Source organism: Micromys minutus (genome assembly GCF_963924665.1).
Source record: "Micromys minutus genome assembly, chromosome: 12".
Classification (NCBI taxonomy): domain Eukaryota; kingdom Metazoa; phylum Chordata; class Mammalia; order Rodentia; family Muridae; genus Micromys; species Micromys minutus.
This window is the reverse complement of record NC_137981.1, coordinates 52,901,380-52,922,793: the sequence shown is the minus strand read 5'-3', so window position 1 is coordinate 52,922,793 and position 21,414 is coordinate 52,901,380. Positions and strand designations below refer to the sequence as shown.

At 44.8% G+C, this 21,414-nt stretch overlaps 1 protein-coding gene across 1 annotated transcript in view; it reads left to right on the top strand.

Moving 5' to 3' along the window:
* The window catches only part of EBF2 (EBF transcription factor 2), a 195,040-nt gene that overhangs the window by 135,015 nt on the left and 38,611 nt on the right, over positions 1–21,414 (top strand). The window contains 4 exon segments of the mRNA XM_080926761.1: positions 556–637; positions 16,501–16,618; positions 18,187–18,317; positions 19,001–19,127. Coding sequence (XP_080782887.1) covers positions 556–637; positions 16,501–16,618; positions 18,187–18,317; positions 19,001–19,127 — 458 coding nt within the window.

Here is a 21,414-nt window from a genome sequence, read left to right as displayed (position 1 = left end):
GACTTAAGCTTTAGATAATTATATAGTATTTTATTATTTCTGCACATGTCGTGGGAGACTCTGAGACCACCTTCAGGTGTGAGTATGAAGGTATTGTGTGGCTAGCGAAAGGTTCAGACCTGAGGAGTCCTGGGTTCTGGGCCTTGTCCTGTCGATTTTTTTTTTTTTTTTTTTTTTTTAACCCAGAGTGATACTTTTTGTCCAGCAGGGGCCACTGCTGCATTCAGAGCCTCTTTTGCAGACCGAAGGCTATAGACTCCAGGCGGGTGGGTGTGTGGACCAGAGCCCAGATTGTGAACCGCTTAACAATCCCCCACCGTGATGGAGCGAGGGGGCTCCAAGCCTGCCACTGAAAACATCCAAATTTGCAAATTACAGGGGGTCAGCAGTGTTCCTCTCCCAGGCCTGGGTGGTTGAAATTCCCCAGACCTGAAACACAATCACTTATTTTCCCCCCTCAAATCATATCTAATAGAACACAGATAGAGTCTCTCCTTTAAACATATTTACTGAGAGAAAAAAAAATAAAAGTAACACATTGCTTTCTCTTCACAGATTCTTTCTAAAATTTTTCCTGAAGTGCAATCAGAATTGTTTGAAAACAGCAGGAAACCCAAGGGACATGAGACGGTTCCAGGTAAGGGGCTCTGAGAATCACACCTATTAAATAAGTCACCCTGTTCTCTCCCCCACCCTCCTCTCTCCCTCCCCCTCTCCCCTCACCTCCTTCAATCCATCCCTTGATGATAGTGCTAGCCATGCAAAAGATAACTTCGATGGTAACCTCCCTTCTTCCAGGATGGAGGTGTTCTTTTCATTTTGTAGTGTTTAGGGTTTTTTTTTTTTTTTTTTTTTTTTTTTTTTTTTTGCCTCTACTGGCAGAGCCTCATGGGAGAAGCACCAGCCCAGGCTAGAGATTTGATTTCCAGCCCGGAGGCCGCCCCTCGCACTCACAGCTGCCCGCAGCAGGGACCATGTTCTTGATACTCAGCCACCTTGGGATGTTTCAAAGCTGCTTGCTTCTCTCTGTGTTTTCTGCAAGCCACAGCCCGGGGTCCTTCTTTTCCACCAGTTAACTGTTCGGTGGTCTCTCGGCCTGTTGGAACATAGCAATCCAAGCAGCCATGGTCACTTTAAGACCGCAGCATGACAACAAGACCCTGGGGACAGTGACCCAGCTGCCTGACAGTGAAATCTGCCACCGATTTCATCACCCCTGCCGCTGATGGGCCGAGGAGACAGCCAATAAACAGAGAGAACAGAGTGCTGGGTTAGAGTTGGGAGCAAGTGCAGCTGCTAGGTTCCCTTTCTGATGCTTCACGAATGGTTCTTCTGCCATTCATGTGTGCTCTGAGTATGTGGAGCTCTATACAGCTCCCCCACGGAGAGTAAAACTGCATTAAAACGTGGCAGTGAAGTGCACGGCTCAAATGGGGTGAAAGACAAACAAATGGGCTAGCGCCTCAAGAAAGGGAAGGTTCTAGATGATGTGGAAACTCAACCCTGCTCCGAGAACGAAGATATCAGAACCAGGAGGACTGGTCACAGACCTCTGAGATCACAGGCGTGCAAGTGCCAACACTTCTGGGTTTGTGTTTTGTTGTGGCATTGAAACGGGCCATTGTTTTCCAGTGAGGAGTGATGTCTGTTTACTTCATACTGGTTCCCAGGAGTTATGCCTGTCCCTGCCTGTCCCTGGGAGAGTGTCTATAGTGAAGCCAAATATCAAAGGGAGGTTGGGGACAGAGACAATGCAGAACCAACAGGAACCCAGGTTTAGCTCAGGGACAGAGTGTTTTCTTGGCTTGAGGAGCTCTGGGTTCAGCCTCCCAGTACTGAAAAGAGAAGAAAGTAAACCAGAGAGAAGGGAAAGGAGGGACCAACATATTTTATTTAGTCTGTCTATCTATCTATCTATCTATCTATCTATCTATCTATCTATCTATCTATCTATCATCTATCTATCATCTCTATCTATCTATCTATCTTTCTATCTATCTATCTATCTATCTATCTATCATCTATCTATCATCTCTATCTATCTATCTATCTATCTATCTATCATCTATCTATCATCTCTATCTATCTATCTATCTATCTATCTATCATCTATCTATCATCTCTATCTATCTATCTATCTATCTATCTTTTGGTTCTTTGAGACAGGTTTTCTTTGTTGCTTTGGCTTTCCTTTTTAAAAATTTTTCATCTCAACACTGAAGGTTTATTTTTAAATTTTTATTGGATATTTTCTGAATTTTCATTTAAAACAGCCAAATGTTATCCCTTTCTATGAAGGTGCTCCCACTCCCAACCACCCACTCCCACTTCATCACCTTGGCATTCTCATACATTGGGGAAATGAGCCTTTACTGGACCAAAGGTCTCTCCTCCCATTGATGCCAGACAATGCCATCCTCTGCTACATATGCAACTGGAGCCGTGGGTCTCTTGTGTACTCTTGTGTTCTCATTGGTTGGTGTTTTAGTCCCTGGGAGCTCTGGAGGGTTTTAGTTGGTTGATATTGTTGTTCTTCACATGGAGTTGCAAACCCCTTCAGCTCCTTCAGTTTTTTTTCTAGCTCCTCCACTGGGGTTCCGTGCTCAGTCTAATGGTAGCTGAAAACATCCTCATCTGTATCAGTATGACTCTGGCAGAGCCTCTGAGGAGGCTACCATATCAGGCTTCTGCCAGTAAGCAATTCTTGGCATCCATGGTGACTGGGTTTGGTGGCTGCATATGGATAGATCTCCAGAATGAGGCAGTCTCTGGATGGTCTTTTCTTCAGTCCCTGCTCCTCTATTTGTCCCTGTGTTTTCTCCCTTGAGTATATTGTTCTCCCTTCAAAGAAGGACTGAGGCATCCACATTCTGGCCTTCCTTCTTTGTCCTTGAACTTGCTTTGTAGACCAGGCTGGCCACAAACTCAGAGATCTGACTACCTCTGCCCCGTGAGTGCTGGGATTAAATGTCTGCACCACCACTTCCTGGCCCAACATACACACACACACACACACACACACACACACAAACATACACACACGATTGTAATGATAATGTTTAATGCTGTCTGCTTCTCTCCACTCTGATTTATTTGCTCATTCATAGGAAGACAAGCAGAAATGCAGTCAGCCTTCTTGGGAATCTGCAGGGAGGTCCCTACTCTAGAAATTTACCATACCCAGGGTTCCAAATGTTACTACAAAGATAAATAACTATTTTTGCTAAAGAGTGAAGAGTACCAGAGTGTCAAGTTGCCACCAGGCATACATATTGGCTACACTGCTAGAAGCATCATAGCCTAGAGCAAAAGCAATAAGCAGGCTTTCCTCCTTGGGCTCTCTTAGGCCACTGCATTTGGCCGAGCTTTTAATTGGAAGAGCCTCTAAGAAATGTGATGTGTAGATACTGAACCACTCTGATGTTCCCCACACCAACCCCCAACTTAGAGATGTCTCCATGAGGCAAATGCTCACCAGCATTGCTTATTTCTCCAGGTCTTTGCCAAGTGAAGGTCACTCTGTCATTGTGCTTAACTGGCTTAGAATTGACAGTGCTGTCTGCAGAGCCACCAGAACACCTCAGCCTTTCTGGGTGGTAGTTTAGCTTCTTCGTGGATGAGCAGTGGACAGAAAAGCGGATGAATTCTAGGATCTGGTCATCTCTAGGGCTAACCTAACACCACCTGTCCATTCTATTCCACATTTTAAATTTACATTAAGATGGCGTTCGTCGCCTTGATGACGAACATCCCCAGCACTTTAGCGTAGGCAGGCCAGTGGCTTTAACACATTGGCTGTGTTGTGTGACTATCACTTCTGATCCCAGAACATTCTCATCACCTTGCAAATTACTCTCTGCTCCCCAGTTCCTGTTTCTTCTCAGCTACCAGAAACTGATCTGCCTTTTGCCTTTGCGGGTTTATCCCATATAAATCCATATAAATCAAATATCTCAATATGTCAGGCTTTTTTCATTTAGTACAGTGTTTTAAAAGTTGGTGAGGTAGCAATGCCTCGTTCTTTTTTATAGCTGAGTACTATTCCATTGTCTGTGTAGATTGCATTTTGCTTTCCCATTATTTAGTTAACTAACATTTGTGGTTTATGCCTTTAAAGCTTCTCTGATATGGAGTTGTTTTCGGAGCATATGTTTCAGTTCTCTTGGGGACAGAGCTAGGAGTAGCATTTCTGGATCATGGGGTAGGTCTATCTTTAACTTTTTGAGAAACTGCCAAATTCTTTCTCACAGTGGCTGCACCAGTTTGGATTCCTAGCAGTCATGTGTGAAGACACCAGTTTTTCTAAGTCCTTTGGCTTTATTACATTTTTAAGAAAGATTAACTTTATCCATAATTGCATGTGTGAATGTAAGGAAGGTGCTTGAGGAGGTCAGAAGGGGTTGTTGAATCACCTGGAGCTGGATCACGGGCAGTCGTGCTGGGGACCGAACCTGGTTTTCTGCAAGAGTACATGTGCTCAGGTCTGCTTAGCTGTGATTTATCTTTAAAATGACTCAGCCTACAGCAGTGGGGTGGATCTCAGGGCTGTTTCAATCTCTCAGTCAGGACTGAAGCAAGTCTGCTGAGCACCTTCTGGTATGCTTAACCACTCACTTTGCTCATTTGAAACCAGGCCTTCTTTTTTCATTGTTGAGTCACAAGAACTTGTTATGTCCCTAAGATACATATAGTGGGGGTCCTCCTTAGATGGATGACCTAGCCATTTTAGAATCTTCTCAGATTCCAGGGAGAAAAGAAACAGTTAGTAGTGGCTCTTACATGGGGAAGACTTTCATGAAGAAGGGGCTGCCTGTGTGCTCTTATGGTCAACTGAGAAACCAGGATCTGATTTCTTATGTGACACAAAACCAGGGATAGTAGGTGAGGACAGAAGTGGGAGAGTGATCCACAGAGAGATACTGGATCGGTGACATGAATCCAGATTGACAAGGGTGGCAGTTCCCTGCCTCATAGTAAAATAACTTCTACTAATGATCAAATACATAGTTGGTTGAAGAATGCTTTTGTGCAGATTTGAACAGAACACAAGTGTTTCTCACAAAATCGTGAACCTAATCAAAATACTTTCTCTTTTCCTAAAACTGGTAGTACCAAGAATCTTACCCCCCCCAACTCCTGCAAGTTATTGGATAAGACTAAATCATTATATGAAGCATATTTCCATGACCAAACCAATCTCTTCAGTTCTGCTCACATCTTAAAGACCATAGATAGGTAATTAATTGATGACAATTGTCTTTGGAAGTATCTGGGTATTAATCCTTGTCTCTAGTCCCTTTGGGAATCTGGTAAAGGATGTGGGTTTTGTGCCAACATGAAATTAGATTTTCATAAAAAGCTTAATATTGTAGATTCTCCAGAGCATGTCCCGGGGTTCCATGGGCTCCTGTTCTAAAGCAATCAAGTTTATCTAGTACCAAATAGCATCTTCAGTGTAAATCAGCCCCTGATTTTAGCACTCTGTCCACACAGGGGCTGCCCCAGTCTTCCAGCCACTCTCTTGAGTTTAAATGTTACATGTTCCCAGGTGACTTCTGGCTTTATATCCCTATTCTTTATCCTCTGTGGATCTGTAGCTAAAGCTTCAGCTGCCTTCCTGGGCATCTTCCCTTCAATGACTAATGAGGGTGTGTTCAAATAGAGCTCAGCATTTGCCCTCTGATTGATTTCCTCCTCTTCCATTGGTAAAGTATTACTTCCTTCTTCTCCCAAGTGTCTAGCAAACACATCTCTCTCTCCTAGGATGGATGGGTCGCTCCACTCTTCCTTAGTCCAGTCCCCTCAGCTCTAATGACAAGTGACCTATTAAAACACTGCATGGTTATCCACTGGCTAGCAACACAAAATGCAGATTCTGAGAGGCAGATGAGAACCCTGCTTCAGTCTCTCTACCTCAGACAAATCTCCCACCTCCCTCACCCTGGGAAGCTCCCATATGCGATCTACTACACACCCCACTGCTTTCTCTTCCATCTTGATATCTTCACATCTCTGTCAACGAACCCTTCACTGCTTTCTAATTGACGACTCCTCATCCCTGAGGATCACGTCTGCATGTCACCTTCTTGGTGGGGAATTTTTATTTCCAGCTCCTCAGAGCTCTTGGTTTCTTGAGCAACACACCAATCTCCACAACCTCTGACAATTGCCACATTTCCTGGCAACTGGTCTTTCTCTTTCTCTCCAGTATACACTGCTTGAATGTACTTTGTGTGGTCTCACCTGTACATCGAATCATAAAGACTTCCTGTAGGGCTCCTCACACTGTTGCTCACTCAGTTTTTAAGAGAGGTAGAAAGAAAGAAAGGTGAAGAGAGACATTAGGATATCCAGGGACTCCCCTGAAAAAAGGAAGAACACTGATGTTCAGTGTAAGCTAAGTCAGAATGAGCCCCATTCTTTATTTCCCTGCCGTATAGATGGAGAACAGGCAGTTTAAAAACCCAGGGACAAGTCAGCACATAGCTGTTTCCCGTTCTAAAGCACAGGTGGAATTGACAACAATTTTGGGCTCATTGTTGCTCAGTCTCCATCATTGATAGAGTCTGTGTCAGGTCATAGGGAAGGCATTCACACCCTCATTCAATTAGTTATAGCCATCTACAAACATCCCAGAGAGCATTCTGTGTGCTAAAGACCTACCACAGGCAACCCAAATGCTAGCCACCTCCACCTTCAGTGGGATACAGGAAGTAGAAATTGTGAATGCTTTCACATGCTTTCCAAAGCCCAGGTCTGCTCCTCTGCAATCTTTTTGGAAAGAGCCCTGCATGTGTGTAGTTGTCTTGGCGGTGCCCGTTGGTGCTCAGTGAGGATGACATTGAGTTCAGTCATACTCACTGTAACAACATTAAGTGTGAGTGTTCTTCCCAACAGTTTGCAGAGATCACCTATGTTACCAGCAGATCTGCCATCCAAGACTGGGCACTCATTTTTATAGAGGGCTGGGGTGTCTTCCATCCTAGGGGCAACATCAGATTTTCCATTAAGCTATTCTGGTGTTGGTCTTTTTGATATGTATCCTACCTCCAAATCAAAATAGAAAGCAGGATTATCATAGGGTAAACATTAGGATAAAGAGGGAGACTCCAGATATCTTAAAATTATCTCCCAATCAGTCCCTTTAAGTTCCACTGAATGATTTGGGTTTAGTTCCAGTGGGCTTTTATTGAGATAAATGACCAGCAACTACAAAAACCAAAATTTTCCCAACTGTTTTTTTCCCCTCTGACCCTCATAGGCTCAGCAAAGACCCTAGCAAATGTCCATTTGTATTGCTTTTTCTAGGCAGAGAACAATCTAGATGCCATACCTTTCTTGACTTTAAGAGATAAGATATAACTCGACACAGAAGGACACCTGAGTTTCTAGGATAAGAAGTTATTTATAGGCTGGGTGGGAAAGATGGAGGAGCTGGGTTGGCTCTTGGATTGCTTCTGTTCACACAGGACTAGGTAGAGATGAGACTTCCGGAGGAGATTTACAGGGGCCCCAGGGAGGCAGCTGGTGCTTTAGGGAGCATGCCTAGAGCAGGCCTGTCAGACTTCTGAAGAATGAGATGTGTGGTGCTGGGGAGAACAAACTCTCGGACCCAGATCTGCCGGTGTGAGAACTGACAGGCATGGGGTAGCTGGGGAACATGGCGGTCCTCATGTTTGTATTTCAGTGTGCCTCAGCCACACAAGAATGATGGAGAAATTAGCTTCCCTGACAAAATACACCTCGTCCACGCAGCTGGGTGTTCACCATTAGTCTGTTTGACTGAATGAAGCGGGAGCAAAGGCCACGACTACTCATGTCTTGGAACTGGGCCAACCTCCATCCAACGACCCCTTATGATTTTTTTTTAAACCCCTAGCTCTTATATAAAACTTTTTAATGGCACTACCATCTATTTTTCCTTAAATAAAAAATGTTGAATGTTTCTCTCACACCCGTTGAAGAGGGAAAGGAGAGTTTAAATTAACTCCAAATGGTACGAATTTAATAGAGCCCCAGCTGCCTGCAGGTTTCTTCAGTGAGAACCTCTCTGAGAGCCCCAGCTGCTGTGTGATCTCAAAGCCCGTCCTATTTGAAAGTCACCGTGCTACCAGGCCACAGTTCTAAACACATAATGAAAACCACTTGACGTGGGCCCCTGTGATCGGCAGCTGAGCCCATGATCTGGTCATAAAGCAAACCAGCTAGTCCCAGGGACAGCAGCGATCTCTCCGGAGTTGAGGAGGAAACCTCTGAGGGGCTGAAGGGCTTCTTGCTGTGGAATGCTGAGAGCTCCTTCAAGCTCTTCTTAGCTGTAGCAACCTTCCTCCTTCACACCTCTTGACATTTGGTATCTCAAATGAGGTCAGGAACCAGAGTGATACCAATTTTAGTTAACGAACTTACATCTTTTGAGTTCTTCTTGGGAGAAAGGGAACAGATGTCCAAGCTGATAGTTACATAAACAACTGTTAGGAAAGGAGATGCCAGACTTCAGAAAGGTGAGAGCAAATTCTAAATGCTCAGATGTCTCAGAGGATGCAGATTTGGGGGATCAAACTTGACCCTTGTGCCCATCCTAGTCCACCAACATGTAGAAATTACTGGAATACGGACCAGAGCTTTCTCGTTCTGCAACAGGAGTGAACCGCCTTTTAAATGGCCTGTGAGGAGGCTCTGTGCTTCTGAATTTTGATGGGCAGCAGGTGACTCCTTTGGGAGAGAGTGCGGTGGGAGAAAATTGTGTCGTCCGAACGAAGAACTGCATCAAATGTATTATATGGCTCCCGAGAGGCTCCCAAAACTTTTGCTAGTAAAATACCGCCCTGGACTACAGCATCCTTCTTGGCATTCAGTTCTGATGGGAAAAGCAGTGGGCCTGGTGGGAGAGAGCGAGGTAGGGTGGTATGGTAAGCGTCCATGGCCTTCGAGAAGAAGGGAGCTGAGAGTTGGGAAGTAGATGAATGGACTAGAGGCTCCCTAGGGACAGCAAGAAAGCTGGCTAAAAAAAGTTCTGCCTCTTTATTTCGCTACATATTCAACTGGATTTTTTTTAAAAAGCATGTCTGACCTAAAACATTTCTAGTAAGTGTAAAAGAAGAACTAAAATAATTGATGTAAAAATAAATACAAGTTCTGTTCTGAAGCCAAGCTTGCCAAAACAGCCCAGTGGAAGGCTTTTGTGCACAAAGGCTCTGCCCAGGTTGGCTCTGGGCTTCTGCTTGGTTTTGCTTTCAAGTCAGAACAGCATTAGGGGAAATAGCTCATTCAGTCAAAAACTTGCAAGTATCTGTAGAATCTACATAAAAAGCTTGGGACACTGCCTATGCCATCGGTGGGTGACGTGGGAGGCAGAGGCAGAGAGGCAGAGGCAGAGAGGCAGAGGCAGGCAGGTTCCTCGGAAACTCACTACCAGTTAGCCAGCCTGCTTGCTGTCCGAGGGAGAGACTTTGTCTCAAACAAAAGGCAGAAAGCACATGAGATGGTCCCTCAATACCATAGGAACTCAGAGCCCTCCAAAACCTGCACGGGTGCACACACATATATGTACAGAAACCCATCATGTGAGCCCCTTCAACTTGTATAACTCTTAGAATTCTTTATGACATGTCTATCAAAGCTTTCAAGCCAGGTTAGTTCCTCCCATTTTAGGGGCTCGAGAGTATTGAGTGATTCACAGTTTAGTTTTCGTGGATATATTGCTGTGCAGGGAGAGCTGCTGGTGATGTCTTTTGTTTATCTTGGTCCATCCTCCATGTAGGCTGCTTGAAGCATTCAGCGGCTGGAAGCTCAACGCAAACTTGAGGGCAGCATTCAAGTGGTGCACATGCATGTGTGTAGGCGAGCACCATGTCCACAAAGTAAAACCCTCTGTGGCTGGTTGAAATTCAGCACGGGTCAGTTATAAATAAGCTTGTCAATGCTACAACTCTGGGTATCAACAATCCCAGAATCATTCTGCCTGTCTCTATAGCAACCAGTTTTGTGTTCTCCTGTTTAGGACTTGATACTGTGCAGAACAGAAACTTTACCTGTAGAGAAAGTAAAATAAAGCCTCTTTCTAAGAATCCTGGGAATACATATATATATTTTTTTTATGGAAAAACCCACACTTGTGTGATAGGCAGTTTAAGGTAATTTGAGGGACTCCGGAGTCCAGTCAACAAAGATGAATCTGGGCTTTAAATCTGGCTTGAAAACACGTGCGCCAACGGTAAGGTGGGTACCAAAAACAAACCGCAGTAGCCAAACTGTTTGTTGCTGGGTTGGGCAGCATTCAGGAGAGCTCAGGCAGAACTGTTCCATTAGACCCTTCTCACCAGCTATAGGGATTAGCCGGCATATTAATGCACAATGCACAGTTCTTCCGCCAGTGTGGACTCCCAGCTAAGATGTCTCCTGTGGCAGCGGTCTGCCCCGGTCCCCTCTCACTTTAATGGCCTCCATGTCTCTTTCCTCCTTCCACAGGTGGAATATAAAATTCCCCACGTACAGTTGTGCTTTGGGAAAGCTGAAATAACACATAGAGCAGCCGAACAGTAATAAGGGGAAAGCACGTCATGAATCTAATTCCATTTCCAGATGTAAAATGTCATAAAGGTTCCCCGCCCCCCCATACTTGACAGAACAACGGGAATTTTTGAGAGCATTTTATTCCGCCGCATGTATGCATGTTCCTAAGTAAGGGTATCAGAGAGGCCTCGGCCATGAGCAAGCTATAAATGCCTCCTGTTACTGCTTTGCTGAGGCCCCACATTGAGCTGGGAGGTGTATGACCCTCGCAGAAATGGCAGGAGCCGGTGCCTGGCTAATAGTAGAGTCTAGCGTGACTTTAGATCAAGCACTCGAAGGATGTGGGGGTGGGGGATGAAGGGCGGGGCCGAGAGGGCTTCTAACCAGAGCCATTACTCTCGGCAAACAATGGGATTGTTTGTCTATTTCAAAGAGCAAATCACTTAGTCTTCCCACCCATTTTTCTTCCTGACATCTTCATTTTTAATCATCTTCACACAGTCTTTGGAGACCCACCTGGGCATGGGGTGAGAAAGGGTGACAGGGAAGGACTAGATCACTCCCCTGATTAACGTGAATCAACAAAAGTCATGAAGCCAGAACTTTGAGACTAGAGCTCTTGATCAATAGAGCGGTTCCAAAAGTGCAGCTCAGAGTGTAAAAATAACCCATGATGGATAAGTCTGTTTTGATGTCTACTTCCCCTGTGTAGATGTTTTATACCAAAGAAACCACTCCTCTATTGGAAAATTAACTGTGAAGGCAGATAAATGTATGTGCCCATCTACGGGTTACTCCCACCGTGGCCTTGTATGAGCTGGAGAGAGCATTTTCCAACTCGGTTCCTGCTTGGTATAAATTATTAGGGTGAGATACATGGGTTTTCTTAAGGATAATAGAGAGAAGAATAGAATTTGAAGAAGGAAGTTTTCATGTGGGCTTTATAAGCAACTGCTCACACGCTTGTGGGATAAATTTTCACATCTGTTCTTGTACCCTCCTGTCTCTCTCTGCTAACACCACCTTATGATCAGGTGATTCAAAAGAGAGACACACGGGGACAGAGGCAAGTGAATTTGGGGCCAGCCTGGTCTACATAGTTTCAAACTCCCCAGGGTTCCCTGGCTTCTCTAGCTCACAACCATCTGTAACGCCAGTCCCAGGGGAAATGACACATACATGCAGGCAGGACACAAACCAAACTAAAATTAATAGATCTTTTCTTTTTAAGCGAGGAAGAATGAGACCCTACAGTCACTTGTCTATGAGGTCTATGTTTACTGGCTAACCAAAAATTAGAGATGACAGTCAAAATAAAACAATGAGTTGCAAAGAGGAAGGACCACTCTCACCTAAACTGTGAGTGATTTCAACCTCACCTCCCCTTTCCTAGAACTTTAGCCTGAGGGTATCTTGAGATGACTAAGTTGCTGGCTGCTTGTGCACTGAAGTCCCTGAGCTGAGGATGGAGCTACCATCAACAAGGACTTGTACAGATCTGAAATACAGACACATCAACAGAGAGAGATAAATAGAACTTGTTACCAGTTTGAGCAGCAAACACGGAGGTCCATCCCTCACGAATTATGGACATCTGTATTCCTAATTGGCATTCTTTCGGGCTGTGCCAGCAGACTGGCAGTGCCAAGGGAGCAATAGCCTCAGAAAAGAGGAGATGTCACGTTTAGGTGACAAGAGACATGGATGAGGCATAGGCACCCTATTGTACGAAATCTCGGTCCATATGGTTGCTATAATACTGGTGATTTTGGGTTTGAGGGACCTCCAAATGGCATGTTTCATCCAGACTGAAAGTGCTATTTCCAAAGCAGATGGGTTTATGGTCCCAGAATAACAAGTGGTTTTGATGGTTGCATGACTAACAGAGTCAGTGGTAAGACACAAATAAATAGTTAACAAGGTAATGGTAAGAAACGTTGACCTTGATTTGTTTAGCTAAGATGTAAAGATTTTTGAAGGTCAAAGGTGTCCTTGTGTAGTGTTTTGGAGTCTAGCTGTGTCTGACCCTCTAACATTAAGCTGCTGTGGCCTGCAGTTTTGAAGAGTGAAGCAAACCAGGGGGAAAGCGAGGAGGGGGAGAGAACAGGAAATGGAGTGAGGTGTTTCAGGAAGTTGTCAGGGGTTGACTGATTGATTCCAGATGGAAGGGGTCAGCCTTCGTGACCCAGGAAATACTCACTAGGGGAAAGAAGTTGGCTTGGGGAAGGGGAAGGCCTGGGAGTGGGACGATGTTGGAATGTGCATTCTACTTCCTTTAGCCTTAAAACATGGAGAAGTCCTTACTCCATGGGATAGAATAATATCAGCGTTGTCAGCATCCATCAGAGAACAGAGAAGGAAGTTAAACCTGAAGCCTTGACTGAGCCAAATGGGTCTTCCCGTCCATAATGGAGCGTATTCTTCTAGAAGTAGAGAGAATGTGTGTAGAATCCAAAGTTCAAGCACAGACAGGGAAAACTCGTGTCTGATTTCATGTGCTGGAATTTGAGAATCAAATCCATTAATTTTTTGCAAAGTTGGCTTAATTGGCAGGCTTTCCTAGGCATTTCACAGCCTAAGATACTTAGAATATCTCTGTCTCTCTCTGTCTCTCTGTCTCTCTGTCTCTCTCTCTCTCTCTCTCACACACACACACACACACACACACACTATTGAACACACACACACAATTGAACACATGCACATGCATGCACATACATTTGGACATAATTTAAAATCTTGTAATAAATTTTGCAGACACTGAAATAATTCAGGTTAATTCCCTGTCACGGGAAGCCAGCACTAGCCAGCAAAAGATTAAAATTTATTTCCATTGTTAATAGAAAATAATGAAGCTCACGTGAACCACCAGGGTATATCATTCGGGAAATGTTCACTTTGGAACTGAAGTCTCTCTCCACCCAAAGTGGACTATGATGAAATCTGCTGGCTAGGGAAAGCTCTGCACTTTGTGGCCAGGATGCACAAGAAGTGTCAGTGGACAGTATGACAAGCTTGCACAATGAGTCAGACAGTTCCCGAGTGACTGCTCCTCACAGCCTTGTTGTCCTCAGATGGAACTGGGGTTCCCCTTACTGTCCCCAGGCTAGCTGCTTAAGGTGCAATGCTTGAAGGTCTCTTTCTTTTTTTGTTTTGTTTTGTTTTGTGTTTGAAGATCTATTTTGCACACACAGCCTGATGCCCCTCCCCCTCCACATTCCAATGTTTTCAGAGTAGCATCTACATTGGCGATGTTGTTTAACACAGTCTCCAGTCCTGCCAAAACGAGATCCGTTTCTCCCTCTGACTCGGGGCGTGGTCTTGTGCTCTCTGAAGTCACTCTGATAAGCACTCAGGCCTGGTGTACTTGCCAAGAGTGATGGTGTCTGTTTTGCGGTCGCCACCACTGGACAGGAATTATCTAGAAGGGCTTTTCTCAGACATTCACATGTTAACACAGACACAATTGGAAACAGACCTAAGGCTGGACAGGCTACATCTCTGAACTGTGAGCAATTATATGGGTGATAATTTTCTGAATGACAACTGAGCTTCCTTTACGTTTGTTCTCTGAGTCCCCAGGGCCTGCCATGACTCCTGATGTGTAGTTTTAGATCAGTGATTATCTGTAGAGCCAAATGATTGAAACTCATTCACATCCATGTAAAATTTTCATATAGGCTACATCAAGCCCACAGAGCGAGGCTACAGGAAGTGATTTATGGAGCCATGGGTCCTGGGGATTCTTTTTAAAACTATTAAATTACGACTCTTATAAAATGGTAAAAGATGCCATCTTGGTGGCCGATAGCTCAGCCAGTAAAGTGCTTGCCACAAAGGCTTAAGAACCTGAGTTCGGATCTCTGCTTTAAAAAGCTACATGTAATGTCTCTGCTTTAAAAAAAAGCTACATGTAATGTCTCTGCTTTAAAAAGCTACATGTAAAGGCATGTGCTCATAATCCCAGTGATGGGAAGGCTGTGACAAAGAGTATCCCTAGAGCAGCTTAGGCTAATCGGCAAGCTCCAGTCCAGTGAAAGACACAAGACAAGGTGGCTATCACTTGAGATATGCCACCAAAGCAGTTGACCTTACATATGCATTCACATGCAAAGGAACACACACACACACACATACACACTCACATACACACACATATACATACTCACACTCTCACATAATCACACACGCAAACACTTACACATATACACATACACATGCACACACAGACACAGCTGTACACACATGCACACACTCATGTACACTCATATACACTCAAATGTACACACATTAATTCACACATATGCACACTCACATATACATACACACACACTCACCTACACACACACACACACACACACACACATAAACTCACACACCTGAAATTCTCTCCAGGGCAAAAGCAAACAAAGGAAGGGACGACTGTTCCTTGGGATTATACCTGACTGGGAAGGAAGGTTTACCATAACACCCTCGAACCTGTGCTTGCCACAGTTCTCCATACGATGGGAGAAGGGAGGGGACCAGGGGGTCGATGGGATGAGAAAATGTCTGAACGGTGGGTCCTCCAGTTTTGTTATGCTGTTCCATCGTCTTATTGGCCTCAAAGCATCCATAATAAAAAGGTGTTTCCTGGGGACACTGACTTCTTTTCTACCGAGATCTGAACAAGGCCATGTCTCTCCACCCCCCTCTTTCATTTACTAAGCTATGAAGGCGTGGCAGAGCAATCACAGGTAGAGGGCGGATTCGAGAGTCTGCATTGGGGCCGTGCAGAGAGTCGTTCTGAAGCAGGGCTCATTAGATGACTCACTGTTCTTCCTGGAAAGGACTATACATATTTATGAGCATGTATGTAATAAGTTTCTTTCTCCAAAGGGCCACGGGAAACCTGCTGCGAACAACCGCGTGAACTGAATAGTAGCATTCCTCCTGGGACACCTTTTCCTTGGTCAAGTCCAAGGGTGGTGGTGGCCAGGCTTGCTCTTTTCTGCCTCTCGTGGCTCAGCTCTGCCTTAGAACTTCCTTCATAACCTGACCAGAGCAGCATATGTAATAAAATTAAATTCCCTCTCTATAGGCTAGCTACCATTCTGCAGCCTGAGAGTGGTGGTGTGGTAATACCTCTCAGTTGCTGTGATTGCTAGTGCTAATATCTCTTTCTAGAACCTTCTCCGGCGTTCAGTCTGTGCTAGAATTGGGCAATGTCTTCTGTCTTACTTACTGGACAAAAGGAAGCGGGAGTGGGGGGCAAACGAGACATGAATCATCACACTCCTGCTTGTATTTCACATCGAGCCAAAGCTTCCCACACACCATCTCATGCTATCCCGTTCCTTCGAGAGAGATAGCATTATTTACGATTCCTAGATAAGAAAAAAAACTGAGGTTTTAAAAGGTTCAGTGATTTGTCCGTGAGCTTGCGTGAGGACACGGTGGCCTGGGGTTTCAATTCAGTTCTCCCTCCAAGTTCCTACTCTACATTGCTCCACACCCACCCTTGCCCTTCCCTCCACTTAGACACTAAACATTCCGTATCTCCCATACTGCATTTGGGGAGCCTCATCTTCTCACAGAATCTTTATCACTGTTCACACATCCAGAGGAACACTGGACACAACTGATCAGCTAGTGTTCCAATGACCACAATCTAAGGAGCAGGATCCCTGTGGAGAAGTGGAGCTTCCTAATGGAGGTCCTGTCTCGGTTCCCGCATTGCACTGTCTACAGCTGTGGCTACAGCCAGAGGACAGTCCTGCTGGTGACAGGGTTTCTGGAAACAGCAGACAGAAGGCCAGTTTTCCCTGTCATGACATTGACAGAGTTTGAACTCAAAGACATAATAACCCAGGGGCCAAAGGCTGCCTCTTGTTCTACTCCAAAATTTTGTCCTGTGTCTCACTCGCCTTATATTTTACAAGGAATCCTGGTACACCAGTCCCGTGGTGTGAGACTAACCAAGCTCTCTCCTTTCTGCTTTAAATGCAGGTCGTGTTGTCCACAACAGTAAATGTGGATGGACATGTGCTGGCTGTCTCTGACAACATGTTTGTTCATAACAACTCTAAGCATGGAAGGCGAGCAAGGAGGCTTGACCCATCAGAAGGTAGGGCTGGGACCTGGTCCAGACCTTGTTTGCATCATTTGTCTGTTTATAGACTGGTCTAGAACTATCTAGAAATTACCTTTAATCTTCCTTCATCCGCCTCCCCAGTGCTGGATTGCGGGTGACCACCGTCACACTCAGTACATCTGGTCCTGGGGACTGAACTTGGGATTTCTTGTATGCTAAGCAAGCACTCTTCCACCCGAGACACATCCTACCCACGGGCATTCCTAAGTGCTGCTGTACAAGAAGACGGTGCTCTGCCCCACTCAGCTCCCAGCCCACATGCAGTTCTCAGTTTCTTCTATTCCAATCCGTGTTTTTCTTTCAGCGAGACTGGTATTTCAGGCAATTGCGGGCCTATGACATCTTAGTTAAACAGGAACGGTACAGTGCCAGACGTGCATGAATAAGTGTCAGATGTGCCTTTAAACAGATTGTGGGCAAAACAAAACAGTGTGCGGAGCGGAGCTGACACTAATTGATTTTTGTTTGCTTGGACAAGAAGAAATCATGGGCTGCTCTGGGTCGTTTTCCAAGTGCATTAAACTAATTAGAAATACTGGTAACTGTTAAATTTCAAGTTGTCCAAAAAAATTAAAGTATACCAGTGGACAAACTGACAAACCTAAGGGAATCCTGTCTCACTTGCCTTTCCTGCTTTTCTCACCCCGAACCCGCTGGTGTTGGAAGACCTCATGCTATTGACAAGAATGAAATCCAGCTACGAGTTTACTGGCGATGCTTTGCTACATGTTGCCCACGAACCCTCTTCCCGGCTCAGCCCCTAAACTGTATCTTATATCGTTTAAAATAGGAATTAATGAGCTGAAAGAAAATGATTGAATCAGTAAAGAATTTGGGGCAGTGTTAATTCTCCCGCAGTGGGCACTGAAAGAGAAGAAGAAAATCCCAGAGTTCAGAGCTCTGAGCCCTTCGAGTTTCTTTTGACTGATTGGATGTGATTGACTGGCCATTCAAAGGGGGCTCATGTTTTTGGAGTCCTGCCAAAGTTCTCCTCCACCTTTGACCCTGTCAACTTTGGCAATGGAGTGATGGATTGAGTTTAGTTATGGCCTGAACACAGTATTAGGTTCCTGTTGGGATGCAAAGTCCAGAGGCCTCGAACACAGAGTTGGGAGAGCAATTGGAGGTTGTCTCTAGGTGGGGTTGAGCAAACCCTTCAACCAGGATAGATCCTGTTTCCTCTTTCTCTCCCCAGCATGTTAACAAGCCTTGTAAATCTTAACATTGTGGGGCAGAGGAGGTGGGGAGAGAAAAGGGATTTACACTTTTCTGGAGTGATCAACTTATAAAAATATGGGCAAAAACAACAGTTTTAAAAACACCCTTTGCACAATTAGCTAAGTGTTTCAGTCTTTGGTACATAATGGCCAACTCATTAGGTTTTAATGACCTGGTAAAAACCAACAGCCAATTAGGAAAGGATGGGAAATCAACACAACTTCTTGGAATGCCCAACAGCTTTCCAGGACAGCACCTTTCCCAAATCGCAGACATCACCCACAAAGGACACAGAGCTGACGTGTTCTTTCTCGTCTTCCCAGCTACACCCTGCATCAAGGCCATCAGCCCAAGTGAAGGCTGGACCACAGGAGGGGCCATGGTCATCATCATTGGTGACAACTTTTTTGATGGTCTCCAAGTCGTGTTTGGTACCATGCTTGTATGGAGTGAGGTAGGTTAAAGCCATTTGCCCCAGTGATATCTTTTGGCTCCATAGTTCTTTTGGGAACTAGCAGTTCCTGGTGAAGTAGCACCATAAGTACTCAGTCCTGTATATCTACTATGATCAAGACACCAGGGTGTCAAGACCTGCAAAATCATAATATTTGGAGAATGAATTCCTTAAAATGATAAATATTCATTGCAATATTATATAAGGTTGTGAAAAATTAGAGTCTAAATTTTGGATCATAGGAGAGTGATGGAGAAAAATGTTAGGGCATCTTTCCATCATCAAAAAATATGTTTTGGAAAAATCCTAATGATACCAGAGAAGAAGATGTTTATGCTATGTGAGGGAAAATCAAAATAACAGTGGATATGCATAATCTAATTCTGTGACACACAGCCATTGAAATGTCTGGGCAACACACCAGATCCTAATATTGGTTGTCTCTGCATTATATAATTTTAGATTTCTTTGCATAGCTCTGTAAATTCCCAATTTTCTAAATTGGATATGTTTGGCTTATAATTTATAATCAGCAAAACCAACTAAGTGCATTTCCAAAGCTGAAGTGTGGGTGCTGGGCTGGGTTTGGCAATTGCCAAACGAATATGTGAGGCCAAAAGCAGTGACCTCTTTGTTCGGTGGCTTGTCTAGTGACTATCTTCCCCCGTCTCTTCACTTCTCAGCTCATAACACCTCATGCCATCAGAGTGCAGACCCCGCCCCGGCACATCCCTGGAGTTGTGGAAGTGACACTGTCTTATAAATCCAAACAGTTCTGCAAAGGAGCCCCGGGCAGGTTCATCTACACAGGTAAGAAAGAAAATGATTTCTAAGGTAGCTGGTTCCCAGCTCATCTTTGCCCTGGTTATCAGCATCGCTATTTGTAATCAGCCTGGTTATTCTAGGTCTTCCTGGGAACGTTGGAAGAGTGGACTGAGTGAGAAACCAAATGGGAAGTGAGGACTCAGTTCTAACCTTGAACTTGACCCAAGAAACTTCTGCATGGTCTGCTGATAGCTACGGCAGCTCACTATGGGAAAACACCCTTAGAAATGCGTCCTTTATAAGCATGCCAGGGACTTTTGTATGAGAGAGTGGATAGACATAATCCAAGTTGTTGGCTGTGAGTTCTCTTGGCAGCAATTCCAGCATGTTGTCCAGTAGAGTGGTACAAAGTATTTCAAGGCTTTACAAGAGTAAAACCCGCCCAACCATTCAATTTCTACTGACTGTCTTTTGCCACAGCACCTACTCCAAATCAGTCGAATGACTGCTTTCTCTCAGTAAGAGGTACATATGACATGCGAAACGGGGTTTCTTCTCATTCTAGAGGTTTCCAGAACTTTTGGAGGATGTAGCTGGTTGACTGAGATTTTCTAAATTTAAAATTTAAAGCATCCATTGTAAGAAGTGTGAGGTTCAGGAAGAGGGCTCAGTGTGGACTAGATCAGGGATTCGGGACACCCACCTTGTCTCAGTATGGACAACAAGTGATGGGAAAGGAAAGCCATTGCTATAGCTCCCAGTGGGACACAGTCAACCCACTCATCTATGCCCTTTGTGGAATGATGTAACTCTAGCTTATGAGATATTGAAGCGGGGGGGGGGTAGAGTACCCCCAGTGAAGTGAACATTCTGGAGTTCAAGGCAGATGGCAAAGTCAATGAATGGTATGATGTCAGTCAGAGGTAGAATGAGGGGCCTCACATAGGTCATCAGGAGGCCCCTCTGAAGCAGGGACGTTGAGCTCAGAACAGTATCACAGGCAAGGACAACCCACAGAAACACCCTCTCCCCACCTCTACCCTCCTCAGCAATCTATTCACATACTGTTCCTATTACCCTATGACCCCAGAGAGCTGGTGGGTCAGCAGTGTTCTCTGAAGCTGTACCTGGAAGTCCATGACTCCGTTGGACTGATGGGGAATACCTGGCGAAGAGCACAGCAAGATGATGTGCCAGAAATTTAAAGGAGCCCAGTGCCACCAGATAGGGATAAGAATGTCAGGGTGTTAGAATGAGGTGCCTGGGGTGGGGAGCAATGGGGAATGATGAAGGCAGGCAGGATGAGGGGAGTGGGGAAGATGTTGAGCCAGGGAGGATCTAGGCAAGAGTAAACAATGCAAGAATGGGTGCTGCCATGGATGGGAAGGCAGCTCTATAGTAGAACGAAGCCTCAGAAGGCCCCTTGGGAATCCCACAAGGGAGGGCTGAGGACAGTGAGGAAGAGCTGAGAAGGATCAGATCATCTATGGGAGGAAGAGCCTGGGAGGATGTACTGTCCCTGATGTCAGATGAAGAAGGCCCTTTCTCCAGGACACTTAACGCATTCTTGGTATCTCTAGTATTTAGTCCAAGTTCTCCTGGGAGTAGATGATGGGTCTAGCCTTGGAGGATACAGGCAAGTGTTCTAACAAGTACTTTGAAGCCAGCCTTCAACTCTCTACTGAGGTTGGGAATGATCTCAGTTCTCAGGGGACTATAGACACTTAGATATAGATGGTGTGTGTGAGTGTGTGTGTGTGCATGAGCGTGCACACGTGAGTTGCTTGAATACCTTCTCAGAAAGCTGGGGCACTTATTTAATTGCCAAAACCTACCTTGGCTCTCAGACAAATGATGTCAAATCTCTTAGCCTCTGAAGCATAGCATAGCTACTAAGTATGTGTTCAAAATTATGTTCAAGGTACAAGACAAGAAACATCAGGATACTTCAGGATGATCCTACTGATCCAGAAGAGAAGATAGATACTCCAGATCCCAATAATTAGTTTAAATCTTGTAAGATATGTAAAAGCCAAGGGGGTTGTTGGAATGTCTATCAGGGAGGGACTAACTCAGGGAAAATCTAGAAAAGCTCTTGGAGTAGGGAAAATAGAAGGACATTTGAAAGCAGTAGTTTTCTATGTGAGGATCTATATTTCTTGGAAACAAACATAGTGCCTAGTGGAAGACGGACCCATGATGTCATAGCTGTTCTGTGGTATGCCTAAGTGTCAGTGTCAGTGACGAACCCTCCTCCTGGTTTAATAAGATGTGATTTGCCATGTATTGTCACATTACTGACATTGCCACGTTTGTATATACCAAGTGTGCA